Here is a 15,084-nt window from a genome sequence, read left to right on the forward strand (position 1 = left end):
AAGCTCCACCAGATGCTTGCCTCATACAGATGTTTGCCTGACCTTTAGCCCTCTCACCTGAGGACTTGAGACCATGCCCAAACCTGTTTCTTAGTCTTCACTCTCCAGCTTCACCGTGCTCCTGAAAGAAGGGTCTTGCAGTGAAATTCAACAAAGGAAATGATGTTTGTGTCCTAGATTTGCTTTTCTGTGCTGATGCCCAATAACTGTTTCCCATCTTTTTAAAAATCACTCAGAAATGGCAATTAAGTCACTCCTCAGATATTGCCTTTTCAGGACATTTAATCCCAGACCCTGTGTGCTCTTGGATACATCCACTGTGCCCAAGCCTTTTGACCAGCCATTGCTACTTCTAAGCATTCTGAGTGCTATCTCTCCCCATATGCTATGGACCTACTTTCCTACATGGTCAGTGCAGCATGATGAGCCTAGAAGTGCCTCTGGCTTTGGTTTTGTAACGTCACTAAGATAATGCCAGAGTGTCAGTCATAGGAGTCTGGCTAGAAATTAAGCCAGTGAACAACACTTTCTACCTGCATCCAAGAAAATGTTGTTGTTGTTATCATCATCATCCCTTGAAATGTGTGAGGCTGGAAGATAAGACTGACTTCTACTTATATAGGAAGTGAGATGACTCAGCTGAATGCCTACTCTTGTTTGAAACAAAGGCAGTCTGGCCCCACCTTAGCCAGGACATAGTTCATTTGGTAGAGGGTTCCGTCTCCTGTCCTCATCCTGAGCAGCCCAGGGCTTTGAGCCCTGGGGCCTGTTGTCTGTATACTAGCTTCCAGCCCTGTCCTGAGATCTTCTGTGATGTTTTTCCTGAGTGGGCAGTCAGACCCAACCTTCTAGTTCTATGTGGTCAGCCAAGTCCACTGAGGGTGTTTCCAGGCCTTCTCCCAAGCTCAAGGGAAGACACTGGTCCTCTTGAAGGTGCTCTGAGGATCAGACTCCTCCCATCATGTATATTTCTGAGTGCAAAATTTACTTAGCTTTCTTATGAGGCATGGCCAGAAATTCCACTGACTGTGGGGACCAGGTTGGCCTGAAGAGGTAGTTCCTCTGTCTTAGGTTCTCTCCTCATCTTCTACCTGGTGGTCCTAGCCTTAGAGTACCTCAACATTGTGGTTATACTGCATATTTCAACAACTTCTGTTGTCAATAGAGAAACTGTAGCAGGGAGTTGTTTACATTTATTCTGTGCATGTATGTGCTCATATACCTGCCCATCATTGCCAGATGACAACTCTGGAGAGTCTGTCCTCAAGTGTACCCTGCTAAGGCAGAGTTGCTCTTGTTTTCTGCTAGCTGGCCCACAAATTTTGAGGCAGTTGTTCTGTCTCTACTTCCCTTCTCCTGATAGCAGTGCTAGAATTACAGATGGTGTGCCACATCCAGCTTCTTGTATGGATTTTAGGGTGGAACTCTGGCCATCAGGCTTGACTAGCCAAGGCTTTACCTGCAGAATAGAAATCTCCTAGAAATGTGTTTTCATTTATTCAAATAAAAACATCTCCATAGAAATCAGTTTCCTACCAGGGACCGTGGTGAGTGCTGGGATTGGCTGCTAGAGGAAGCCCTTCATCCTTCAAGGATATTGTAAAAGTGATGCAACCAAATAATTCAGTCCCAAACATGCTAGACACTGTGATCAAGTGGGGGACAGGGAGTTATGGGGTTCCCAAGGAAACAGGCTGCCTTCTCCCTGGCTAAGGACCAGGGAGCAGAGAGTGGGCATGAGCGAGAATTGTCTGGAAGGGGATAAAAGGAGGTGGGTTTGCTGTAAACTGCATTGATGAAGGAAGACCACCAGCTCTTAGTATTCCAGATAGTTAATTATTTTACAGACCAGTGAAGTCAGCAGGGCAAGAAAGCAAAAGCATTTCAGCCAATGTAACAAGCATTCCTATTACTGCATGGAGAGGGGGTTTGATGTGGGCCTGCCTAGAAAACAGACAGGGGCCGATCCCAGTGTACCCTGTTCTTGCAGCCCGTTGTTACTGTCCATCTCACAGACTCGCTGCCATGCTAGCTGTTGTTGAAGCCTCACTTGCCTTGCCAGCTCCCAGTTTTCTGGGAACACTCCTTGATCCCCTAAAGTTTACCTCACAGCATTAAAATCACCTGTTGCTATGTGCCTGTGACTCTTCAGTTTCCATATGCAGACACTGCTGTTTCCTGGAGAGATCACCCTGATATGTAGTGAGTTCCTTCCCACACCCCCAGCTGGTGGGGCAGTGCTGTTTTTCAAGAGAGCACCTCCTCTGCCTGAGTTCTTAGCCATCCTTGGTTGTATGTGCTCTGAAGTGTTTTTTAACCATTAGGTTTCTGGTTTTTTGTTTGTTTGTTTGTTTGTATTGTTTGTTTGTTTGTTTGTTTTTCTGAAGGTTCGGCCTGACTGTTGAGAACATCACCCATGACTGGCTTGAGTGTTCCGGAATACCTAAGGTACCTGGGATAACTGTTTTGGGAACAGAGTAAAGCTTGTTACTAGCCTCTCAGCCATGACAGTGGTGTTTTTAATATGTCTATAAAAGTAATGCTGTCAGGAAAATGCTGGTTTCCAGCAGCCACTGGCTTGAGCACCTTTGGGATGTGGGCAGATGTGACAGTGGCCACTATATTGTATGTTAAGTGATGCCATTCAAAGCATGTTGTGTATTTTGGGTGGAGTCTCCATGCAACAGTTTAATACCTGTAGTAGGTTAAGCATCTGGCTTGGATGTGTCAAACAGGTGATCTGGTTTACCTCAGCTTTTACCTGACCATGGCACTTGTTTTCATTCCAACCTGCCTTTCAGATTCCTCCCTATTATAGTTAAGGGCCACACATCAGGCAGGCTTCTCCTCCCAGTCAGTCATTGCTTTGTCTTGGGGACCTGAACTCAGTTTTCTTCTGTCTTTCAAGTCATGGGTATGCTGTGAGAGAGAAATCTTTACCAGCCCCATGGGTCCACTGGCCTAGAGCCTTGTATCCCTGCTTATCTTCTAGGTACATGCTTCTGGAATCTATTAGATAATCCAGGTTCCTCTCTAGCCCCAGGGCTGGGATTTACTGTTGTAGTAGGTCTTGGTGGCTGTGGACAGACCCCCTGTGGCAATGAAGAACTTGGTCCTGTGTTCAGGCAAGCAGCCTGCCTATTTCTTGTTTTGTGGCTGGATATGTGATCCTCTGCTTGGGACTGTCTGGAGTGTCAGTGAGTGTCTGTGACCCATGAAATGCAGCAGAGGGTGTTCAAACAAGGGGAAATGTTACTACCAGCCAATATCAGCTCACTGGAGACACTTGGCCTTTAGTTCAGAAATGCATGCCAGCCACTCAAAGTTACTTATTTGGCTCAGTCCCTCTGGGAACCATAAAAGAAATTAAAAACTAAACAAAAAAGATGAGGTGAGGCTATGTGGAGCCTGGAAGACAACACTTTAAAGTCAGGTATGTTGTGAGAGCCTGTGGTTTCGTAGAAGGTGGCTTCCGAAGATGACTCAGAAAAACAGCCTCACCCTGCAATATTTTAGGTGGGGGCATTTCTAGCAGTCTCTGCAGAGTTTGCTTGGTGGGTCTAAGCCAAGCTGTAGATGGCTCCCAGGCATTCTTGGTGTGTGGCTGAAAGCTGGGAAGAGTTGGAAGCTCAGCCACTCACCAACTCCCTGTTCTGGAACAGGACCGTTATTTGCACCAGCTAGCCAGGAGGGAAGAAAAAGAAAGTCCCAAACCTGAGCATCGCGTGCCCAGAAGCAGGCTGGCATTTGGAGTATGAGGCTGGCCTGACCCGCCTCTGAGTGCCAGCAGGGGAGATTGCCTCATACAAACTAGGGAAAGGAGTAAGAAAGGGAGAGATTTGTCTCTGAACTGAGCCTTTTCTTCCAAAATCTGTATGCACTAGTGATGGCTTTCGCATAGACAAGGCTTTCTACCATGAACTGATGAAACCAGGTGCAGTGAGGCCCAACAGCTACCGCTTACCTTTATGGCCCAACTGGCATTTCCCTGAGTGCCTATCTGTTTGGTAAAAACAGCAGCAGCAGACAGAAGCAAGCCTGATTTAGGACATAAATTCCGGCTGGTGAGTGATCACATAGCATCTCTCAACCCCCACTCTACCCTTCCACCCCACCCCAGGTCTCTGGTTATTTATGTGTCTATTGGTGATCTACTTGCTCTCAGCCCCTTTCACACTCCTTGGAAGTTTCTTTTTGCTTGGCAGGGCCTGAGACCCTGTGGTGGCAGGAACACGTGGTGAATGGGGCACCTTGTTCTTTGTCCATCATTATAATATAAAATTACTAGCATGCTTGCCCTGCAGTGACAGCACAGCATCAACAGGCTCTCTGCTCTTTGTTCTCTATAGAATTTCTATCCTCAAGCAACCAAAGTCCCTGATGACAGGGACTAGTGTTCCCTTAAGAAGTTTCCATCCCAAGGCTACAGAGGCTTTTTGTCTTCTCAGAAAGGTCTGCCTTAACGTTCCTTAATGAAAGCTGTGCTGGATAGAAACCATAAAAAGAAAGTAAGTGGACATGGCTTCAGGAGCAGCTGAAGTAGGCACAAGACTCTCAGAGACAGATGAATTGGATCCAACCTCTTTAAGAATACCTCAGCTCTGTAACCTTTGACCTTGCAAAGACTGAAATTAACTATGTCCTCAGTCTTGTTGCCTTTTATGACAATTTTTCTGTAAAAACATTGCATACTAGTTTTAGGAAATAAAATCCTTGTAAATAAGAAAATGAAAATGACCCAGAGGTGACTCCTCCCCTCCTGTGGTCTTTGAGGCAGGGTCTCACATAGTCTGGGCTGGCCTTGGGATATCCCATAGTTGAGGTTTCCCTACCCACCTTTTGGTACCTGCAGAGTGCTGGGTGGAGTTCCAGGTGGGTGCCACTGTGTCTGGCATCTGAAGAGAATGCTTTGCTGTATGTCTTTTCAGAACCTATAAGTGTACATTCTATCTTTTCTCTACCTTTTTTGTTTGGTTTTGTGGTACAGGAGATGGCGCTCAGGCCCTGGTCATGATGGACGTGTTATCTCCCATTCATAAAAACAGTAAGCTCCAGTATCAAGGCCAGCCAGAAGCTAAGTCTGAACTGTGGGGCCTGCTGGCAGCCTACTGTGAACCTCATGCCTGCTTCCTGAGCTATGTAGCAGGTGTCCAACCTTTTAAAAATAAATTAGAGCTTTGATCTTAATTTCTAGACAGTGTTTCTTCCCTGCTTTCTTTTGTCCTTTGATATAAGCTGAAGAGCAAGTGTTGATGACTTCTGCTTCCTGATGAATGGTGCCAAACTAAATTTTGTCAGCTCCTCAACCCTACGTTGGAATAGTATACAACTGTCTCCTAGTGCGCTGGGGATTGGTTCCCAGACCTCTATGAGGATACCAGCCCTTGTATACATATATACCCTTAGTATGCACACAAAGCCATCATAGTCTGCATGTGTGTTATATCCCAGGCAGTGTGAAGGCTGCTGCTGCCATTGCACCATTGCCCACATACTTGATCAGCATACATGATTGTTTCCTGTCATGTATGCCCTAAGGCCCATCTTACCTACACAGTCACGTTTCAGCCTTCAGTAAGACGTTTCTGTTCAGATGCACTAGAGATAGCATTTTTCCATCCAAACCCTCAGTTATTGGTTTGATGGCTACACAGCCTCGGAGGCCTCCGCTAGTTCTGAGATTGTTCTGGATCTTGTCAAGTCCTGAGGTCCCTCTGTAAGCAAATCCACAATCCTGACCCTATTCCCCAGAACCTGCACCATTTCCTTATTGTATTTTGCCTGGACTAGTGCAGTAGACAATTGGTCAAACACAGTTCAAATCCATGCCCAGCGAAACTCTTTTTATTGACATGTTCTGAAAACGCTGTCTGGCCTACTAGTGATGCTTTCAGTCCTGCCCAAGAGTCTGTGAGCTGAGCACCTGCAGGTCCCTGGAGCAGCGGTGTGCCCTGCTAGGTTGTCAGTAAGCTTGAGGCAGCTTATACCACTCTCTGCCTGATTTCTTTTAAAGATTTGTTTTTATTTTTGTTTGTGTGAGTGTGTGTATGAGTATGTGAGTTTGTGTATGAGTGTGTGAGTGTATATGTGTGTATGAGTGTGTGAGTTTGTATGTGTATATGAGTGTGTGTGTATGAGTGCGGGAGTGTCTGAGTGTGTGTGTGTGTGTGTGTGTGCGCGCGCGCGCGCATGCACGCGCACACGCGCTTTTGAGAACTGCTCTCCTGGCCTGTGTGCCCTGGTGAGCAGACCTGTTCTGAAGCTGTTAGTCGTCCACAGAGTGGACCTGAGTGAAGTTACAGTAAGTCTCTGAAGCCTGAGTCAAAGTGGAGCTGGCTAGTGCAGCGCCATTGCTTCTCCACAGCTGACCTCAAGGTGTAGAGCTGAGCTGCAGGCCTACAGAGTTCACAGCAGGCCTCTCAAGGGAACAAATCCCTGCTTTGTTTCTCTCAGGTTCAACTCCTAGCCAACCTGTTCCCACAGGTCTGAACATGTCCTCACACTAACTTAAATGAGCCTTAGATCCGTCTCAAAGCTCCTTCTCAGAAGACTGTAGTAGAGTCAGTGGAAGCAGGGGCAGGTCAAAGGGCAGTGAGATGGCTGTCAGGCCAGCTGCATCATATGTCCCGGGAATGGGCAGAGATCCACCTGAATCCTGCACTGGCCCCTGAATCCCAGGTGTGAGGACAGAAGTTACCTTGCCATCTCGAGAAAAAGGCACTTCCAAGCAAACATCAAGAAGCTGCCAAAGGTCACACAGCCAGTAAGGGGAGACTGAGGCTCTAGAGGGAAAATGCTGCAGTTACGGCACTGAGAAAAGGTGGTCAGGTCTGTTGCATGTTCTTGTAGCCAAGAGTGGGTGTTCTGTGCAGAGATGCCAGCTGGTTTCTCAGGAGGAAGACTTGTAGGCTTCTTGTATTATGCCCATGCAGTGTTTTCCTCTTAATCCTTGAGGCCACTGGAATACTTAATCCCCCGGCATTTATAGAACTTCTACACTTAATGGCCAATCAAGAAAAGGCTATGAGCCTTTGTTTCTTGTTAGTAGTGGAGGTGCCCATGGCAGGGTTCACTTGGGCCTCTGGGTAAGTTCACTGGGTAAGGCCTCTGTTTGGTGACTGAGCTCTCTGGCTTGCTGGAGGCAGCATCTGCAAAGAGCATGCCTCCTGGCAGCCACTTGCTGTCGACACACCAAGGTGCCTGGCTCTTTCCACAGCTTCTTCAAATTGCTGTACTGCTCAGCAGAGTCACCTTCTCATTTTCAGCCTTTTTGTTGTTGTTGTTGTTGTTGTTGTTGTTGTTTATAGTTTAGTATTCAATTTTTTTTTGCTAGTCTTTATGTAAGTAAGTCTACAACAAGGAGGATTTAACAGCAATGTGATTTTCTTATAGTTTTGACAGTTGATGTTTGACGTCAGAGTTGGCTTCTCCTGAGGCCTCTCTCCTTGGCTTGCACACCCCCAATGTGTGCATGTGGGTGTGTGTCAGGGCCATGTACACACATTCTAGTCTCCATCCCTATCTCCTCCTTGTAAGGACACCCATTGCACTGAATTAAAGCCTGCACATGTGATTTCATTTTACTGTTGATGGGACCTTCCTCCTATGCAGCCATTCTAGGAAATCTTCAACACAATAAAGATCACTTGAGGCAGCAGCATTGCATTTTAATCCCATAGAGGAATACACTCTGAGTATGGTGGGTTTTTTGTCCCAAATGATGCTGATTACTTAGTCCAAAACACTTGAAAGTCTGGTAATATTTGGTAGAAAAAGTGAACAAAAAAAAGGGTTTGCTTTTCCGTGTTGCAGAGGTGCAGGCATTGGCAGTGTGTACTGCTGCAAGATCCACTGTGAGCCTTCCTGACACAGAGTGGCAGGAGCTGGTGTTAAATGCAGAGTGGCAGGAGCTGGTGTTAAATGCACAGGGATCCACTCTGACACAAGGCTCCACAGAATGGAAAGAAGTGTCATCTTTGCTGAAATGAGCCCTCCTGTCCCCCTGCCTTTCCTGTGCCCAGGCTTCTGCAGGAACATCGCCAACCCCTAGGCCTGGTGGAAGAGTTTTACAAATAAGCCTTCCCTCCCGAGTGCCTTTTCTGTGCCTAGGTCATATTCTTCATGAGGGTCTGTGGGTGAAGGAAAAGATGAGTTTCCCTTAAGTTGCAGTGCAGTTCAGTAGGAGAAAGTATATACATAATCAGCCTAAACCAGAAAGCCATCCCACCAAGCTAGCCTTAGAGAGCTCGTGGTTGGTCACTTCTGCCATGGATGGAAAGAGGCTACAGAGGCACTGGGATCCGGTTCTGAAGGACAGATGGATTGGAGATGGAAAGCAGGAAGATCACTGTGGGAGGGGGACTTATGTGCCCATGTGAGTTGTGTGAGATAATCAAAGTCTGTGATAAGCCTGGGTTAGAATCAGGACTGAAGCACAAGGGGTAGTACCTGGTTCCAGAGACAAGCGCCTTCCCTGCTAGAGCTGCAGTAGTTCTCCTTTTCAGCCCCTCCAAAAACCATTTATACCGTGGTTTGTCCCCAGTGATAGAAGCAAGCATAAATTGCTTTAAAATTAGTCATGGAACCCACCGGTTGATGTGACTGAGTAATGATTTAGAGTCAGGGTCTTTCCCTTCCAGACTCTGTTAGGAACGAGTGTGTGACTGCTTGTTGTCTGTGGAGAGCAGGCTCTGCCAAGGGGACACAACCAGATCACACAGGGCCTTTAATGCAGGGCATCACCAGAGGCTTTTGATGGTGTAACAGTTGCTTGAGTGGCAATTTCACAGCATGGCCAGATGGGCCAACAGGCCTGTTGGAAAGATAACTTCCTGGGTGAAGGGTTATATGTTTCTCCTTCTCAACAGGATGAAGTGATTCAGTAGAGAGGGAGGACATAAGATAGACTCTTGTCCCTTGGTTTTCAGTTTAGAACTTTTATGTCCAGAGTTGTTTATTTGCACTGATACTTTAAAAGAAGCATTAAATCTGTCTGGCCAATAGTGCGTAACCAGAGCACACAGGGGGTGAGCTGGGACTCACATCCATAGGAGTCTTTAAAGAAGGTGTGGGGTGGGAGTGGCTTAGCTGGTAAGCAGCATGCTTCAGAAGTGGGAGGACCCAGAACCCAGGGGAAAGTTATAGGTGTGGTGGTCCCAAGGCTTTCTATCCCAGGCCTGAGGAGGCCCAGACAGGGATCCCTAGGGCTTTAGAACCAAACAATCTTGCCTAATTGGTAAGCTCCAAGCTGGTGAGAGGCCCTATCTCAAAGGAGGGAGTACCTTCACGAGGATGACTCTAGGCTTCTGCAGACATGTACATACATATATATGCACCACACCTGCATATATATATACATACATACGAATTCAAAAGGAGTAAGTCTGCAGCCTTGTAGAGCATGCCATATGGTTGAAATACAAATTTTGTAGTGCCTAGATCCTGGCAAGGATGGAAGAGGTCCCTGGAGCATTTGATGGTGGAGTGAGACCAAAGGCCTGTGCCTTTTGGGATCTCATATTGAATATTATGCGTGCGTAGGTGGACACGTGCTGGTAAGGCCTAAATCTGAGGCCTCATGTACTGAGTGTGTGCCTCACTCCTGAGCTGGTCCTCAGCTGAACATGTATTTTTAAAGTGAGCTCATGGAACTTATGTATGATTCATGTGAGAATGGCTTTCTTGGTTGAAGAACATTAGAGGACTTTTTTCCTTGAGGGAAAAAAAAAGTGAGAATTGTAAACTAGGCCAAATTGATGCAAATACTTTCAGACATGTGTCACCAGTGGAGAGAAATCTAATATTTGTTTAGTAAACTAAAACAAACCTGTTGTGCCTTTCGAAGCAGGGTAGGGAAGCCAGGCCATCTAGCTTTAGAAAGATGGAGAACTACACTTTGGAGCACACTCCTGTAGCCTTATTGGGAGACAGAGACAGGAGGTCGCTACACACTAGGAGTCATCTTGCTCCAAGCAAACTAGGACTATGAGCCAAATCCTGTCTCCAACAGAAGAAAAGAGAGTTGGTGGTGAGTGGTTCAAGGATTTACTGAAGAGATAGGCTGACTCCCTGCTAGAAGAATAGCGTATAGGTCAGAGACCACTAGCCATCAGACTTTCCCAGGGGCTGACTTAAAGCTTAGACCCAGCCTGTTCCTACTCTCCACAGTAGATCTGGGACTGGTTGATAGGATCTATATTTAGGTTATACCCTGGAAAAGTTTTTGTTAAACTTTCCTTCTCTTAGTACATTCTACGCACTTAGCATCCTTCAATTTCATTTTCTGCCTGTGTGGTCCAGATGCTTGCTCTGATGTTTGTTCAAGCACAACAGTGTATCAATATGCAGTGTGCTGGATATTAGGGTACATACTGCTGTGAGCTCAGTGTGATTGATCAGCAAGTTACAGAGGCCTCTGCCTCAGAACCAGAGAGCTCTGGAGGTTGACTCTGCTATTTGTTTACCTGGGAGGCAGGATCAAGCCCAGCTCACTCATGAGTCAGCAAGCTTCTTGTGTAAGGAAGCTGTATGATTGCCATCAAGGTGTACACTGTGATGGGCCATCTCGGGACATATGAGCGTTGTGAGAGCTCTGTAAAAAGGAGCATGTAGACTCAGAGAATTGGTAGGAAGATAGCTACAAGGAATATAAATCTGTCAGTGGTTGCTGCCTAGTACTTTGTAAAAGCTGACCCAGCCTCTTTGGTTGGTTTTTTCTCTTCAACGCTGTCCTTGAGAACTAGTTGTCTTTATATGAGCATGATGTCCTTCCTGAATTTAAGAGCATGCCAGTGAGTTGGCACTGTGGCACTACCTGACATCTCCTAGCATCATTGCACATCTGGATGGTAACATCAGCATCTTGGATTTTGAGGCAGCGGCTCTCTTGAGGCCTTCCTCAGTGCACTGGGCATGTTGTTCCAACTCCTGCCACCAGAGAATTCTGCTTCTAGAGAATAGCACCGTTCTTTTTTCTCCATTGTGAGAACCACTAAAGTAGCAGATAGGCTTGATGTCTGCATGGTACATTTCCTAGGCATTGCTTCCTCTGCTTCATCTTGTCTAGTTTGTACAATTTTCAGAAGGCCTTTAGGAGCACCAGCTAGGGGCCTTAGGGAACCATGCCTACCTTCCTCTCCATGATAAGATTATCTCTGTGAGAAGTACTGCCATCTTCCAGCCCTTGCAGGTCTAGTTAGTAGCACAGATGAGGTCGAGACTAAGGTTTCTTGTAACTTTTAGTAGTGTTTCTAACCTAACTTGACATGACTCCATCTTTGCGTTTGGTGAATATAGGTACCACAAAGGCACATAGCAGAGAGCCTTGGGCAGTGATGACTGTTCTTTTTCTTTGAACCCATCCTTTCCTTGTCTTATGCTCCTGGGCACACAGAGCCCTTCTCTTAACTGTCTCTAAAGGCCAGCCCTGTTTGTGAACTGGAGCTCTGCATAGGGCCCACGAGCTAATTGTTTCTGGTTTGAGTGGCTGCAGATTAGTTTAGGTTTTGGCCTTTGGTAGATGCAACCCATACTCTCCTGAGGCAGAAACCAAATTAGACGATAAGTGCCAGACCACCAAAATGAACAGTTCTTATCAGCTACATCACTGGAAGGATGTCATCTGCATCCTCTTGGCTTTCAACATTGAATTCTCATCTTAAGGCCCTGCCTTCTGTCCTCTGTGCTGAGACCAAGCAGGAGTGTGGAAGTTGATGGCCCCTAATGAGAGCTTGGGTCCAAAGCAGAGGCCCTGTTCTTCCAGGTGTGTCCTCTGCCTGAACCTTTACAAACTGCTGCATCCTGCCTCTGGTCCTGCTAAGCTGTCACTACACTGTCACAGTGTGAGCTCCACGTGGTTTGACACTTGGTGGCCCCTTACCTTGTTTGATTCCTGCCTCACTGCTTCTGTAGTGTGAGTGAAGAGAAGAGCCTTGTGTCACCACATATTGTACCTGGTCACCACACTGGCTCTTATATCATATGTGTGCCTGGTAACCTCTAAGAGAAATGCCTTTCTCTCCTTGGGATCTGACCCCTGTGTGGTGGCAGGCATGAGTTTTACCTGCCTTCCTGCATGATGCTCTATAAACCTTGTTAAGAAATGCTGCCAATACTTGCATTTTCTCTCCCCGCTGGAGATCAGCCTTTTGAGAGATGACTAAGAGAGAAACCCCAAATGACAGGTCACAGGCTCTGTGAACTGTGTGCCAATGACTAAAAGGAAGGAAAGTGCTGGTCTCAGATGCAGATCAGTTATCCATAGATATTAACCTTTCTGACCAGTAAGAAATGAGAAACTGCACTGGGCTTGTTAGTGTCAGAATTTCTGCAGATGAGGAAACACTACAGTCCAGTTTCCTGCTTCACTGAGAGATAGAAAAGCAAAGTGCTCCTTTATGCCCATTGTCTAAATACCCTGGAGGAGGAGGTCCAGTGTGGTTGTTGTTGGCAGTTATAGGCCAACTCCTCTGGAAGAAGCCTCCCTCAGTTTAGCTTTTTGTTCAAATCATTAGAGAATCTACTGCTTACAAAGCATAACACACTGAACCAGCAATGGTGTCCACATTTATGAGAAACTGCCATTTTCACATCAGAGGACCATGGTGGTCCTTAATGTTGAGAAGGCTGAACCTATGTGGGGTTGGGGCAACTGGACCCAGACGCTTTCTGAAAGTTGTATTTTCCATGCATTTATATGTCTGTTACAAAGTGGGCTACAAATACTAAATGCTAAAAATACTTCCCTTTGTAGGCCAAGTGGAATTGCACAGCATACTAAGGAAGCTCCCATATGATGGTTTTGGGGTGCTAGGGCCACCCGATTGTTATCAGCCTCGACTTTGCAACATGACATCATTCATGCCCAAAGCTTCACCATTCAGTTCCTTAATTTCAGCAATTTGTTGTCATAAAGACACATGGGAGGGCACCCAAGTCAATGCACAGAACTCGGGAGCAGGGTGCCGGGCAGCAAGTGAACTGGAGCCAGCCGTGCTGCGTGTTTCCCTGGGCGTCGGGCTGTTCCATAGCTTTTTCTCCCTTTCCCCGTGGTGCTCTCACTAGTGCTGTGTGCTGCTCCTCAAGACTCTGCTTGTATTTATAATCAAGTCTGTTTCTCCAGGGTTCTCACTGGCCTCCCCTCCTCAAAGCACATGCGTAAGTGTGTGTGTGTGTGTGTGTGTGTGTGTGTGTGTGTGTTGTTTTGTTTGATCACTGGTTTTGTAGTTAGTGACATCTGCAAGAGTCTGACATAAATCCTTAAAGAAGCTATACATGGCAAACCCAAGAATATGCAGGATAACTGTCTGCATGTAGTTTTCAAATTTCCAGTGTGCAAGTCTTCCTATGTCACTTTCCAACTTATGTTCTAAGATTGTTTTAATCATTTGCTTGTGTGCATGAAGGTCATGTGTGTGCACATAGCCAAAGAGGCCAGAAGAGCACATCTGATCCCCTAGAAGTGGAGTTACAGGAGGTTGTGAGCCACTAGGTGTGGATGCTGGGAATCAAACTTGGATTCTGGGGAAGAGCAGGAAGAGCTCTAACTGCAGAACAGGAAGTGCTCTAACTACAGAACAGGAAGAACTCTTAACTGCAGAACCTTTTCTCCAGTGCCTCCCATTGTTTGAGTCAGAGTCTCTCACTAACGCTGGAACTCACTGGTTAATAGACTGGCTGGCCAGCAAGCTTGTGGAATTTTCTTCTCTCTGACTCTCAGTTCTAGGATCATGGCTGTTGCTGTTGTTCTTCTTTTGTTTTGTTTATAAGCTTATGGGATCCAAAGTCAGGTCCTAATGCTTTAATAACAAGAAATTTAACCCACTGAGCCATCTCTACCAGCCCTAAGAACTGCATTTTAAGTGTAATTTAATTCTTTCCTCTTCCCTATTTTGTGTATTAGAACATCCAAGATGAAAGAGGCCACTGTTTTATTAAGGAGGCTCTGTCAGAGCATCATGCATGATACTGATGTACTTCTGCTCAGAAGTCTGTAAGCTAAACATTGCTGTGCCCATTTTACAGATGAGGCAACTAATGAGTCTAACTTGGAAGCCCCTGTTAATCTGTGCATTTGGTTTCTGATGTTTCTACAACTGAGACTTTATTGTGCTGATACATTCAGAGCAGTGTAGTAGGAGAGTCAAGATCTCTGTCTGTCTGTTTGTTTTGACACTGAGTATTACTATGTATCCCAGGCTGGCCTTGAACTCTTTGTCTTCTTGACTCTATGTTATAAATGCTGAGATTGCAGCTGTAACCACCATCATGTCTGGCTTTGTTTTCCATATTCCTTCCTGTAACACAGATGGCCTATTGTTTTATATGAGAAGGGGCTATGGATTCAATTATCGCTTCTCCTTTGTAATAAGGGGTATGAGAAAGAACCCTGCTTCCTCCTATCCACCACTTGTCTTTGGAAGGGGCAGGTGGTGGTGGCTCAGATGTGCCAGACCTCTACAGGCTCCGTCCAAGGACACGGAGTTCTTGTAGTCGTCGGGTCAGGCTTTTTATTATGATGTCACAACCCAGTTATCTCTGTGGCCTTTGAAAGTTTACTTTGGTTCAAAATACCAGACAGGCTTTTGTCTCTGGGAAAAAGATGGGGGTGGAGAGGGTGGGGGAGTTAAGAGTACTGTTCTGCCTGCTTCATGCACCATCTCACTTCACCCTCAGTAAAGTGTGTCTCACAGGATCAGAGGTGGTGTGTCAGGAGATAGGGTACGGGAGTCTTAGACCTCTGAGACACCTTCCCCTATTACACCTGGGCTTCAAAGTGGCCAGATTCACAGGTCAGCACAGAAAACAGCAACAGCTTGGTTGAACTAGCCTGTTTCCTGGTGACCTTAAACCTCAAACGGCAAGGCAAGGAAGATAAGCAGCAAAACTAAAACAGACCACAGTATGTGTATAATGGGTTAAAACCCATAATCAGGAAAGTAAGGCAACGTGGAGCTTGGTGAAAAATTATTCACCTAGTATATATGAGGCCCTGGGTTCCATGAGCAGCTCAGAGAAGTGGGAGGGTCCCAGGAGACTGTTAGCCTTAATGCAACCTTAGGGAGCTAACAGAAACATAAATTGTCT

At 46.2% G+C, this 15,084-nt stretch overlaps 1 protein-coding gene across 26 annotated transcripts in view; it reads left to right on the plus strand.

Annotated features, from left to right (window-relative positions):
* Positions 1–15,084, plus strand: part of Aopep (aminopeptidase O (putative)) — a 293,944-nt gene that overhangs the window by 206,117 nt on the left and 72,743 nt on the right. For 21 of the 26 annotated variants that reach the window (XR_009590799.1, XR_009590806.1, XR_009590808.1 and 18 more), the window contains one exon: positions 2,388–2,448. The exons of the other annotated variants lie outside the window; for them this stretch is intronic. Coding sequence is in view for 12 of the 21 variants with exons in the window: in XM_060380316.1 (XP_060236299.1) it covers positions 2,388–2,448 (61 nt within the window). In the remaining 9 variants the exon portion in view is untranslated. Of the gene's footprint in view, positions 1–2,387; positions 2,449–15,084 lie in introns of those variants that run through there. 26 annotated transcript variants of the gene reach the window in all.

The sequence above is a fragment of the Meriones unguiculatus genome, chromosome 3, assembly GCF_030254825.1.
Source record: "Meriones unguiculatus strain TT.TT164.6M chromosome 3, Bangor_MerUng_6.1, whole genome shotgun sequence".
Classification (NCBI taxonomy): domain Eukaryota; kingdom Metazoa; phylum Chordata; class Mammalia; order Rodentia; family Muridae; genus Meriones; species Meriones unguiculatus.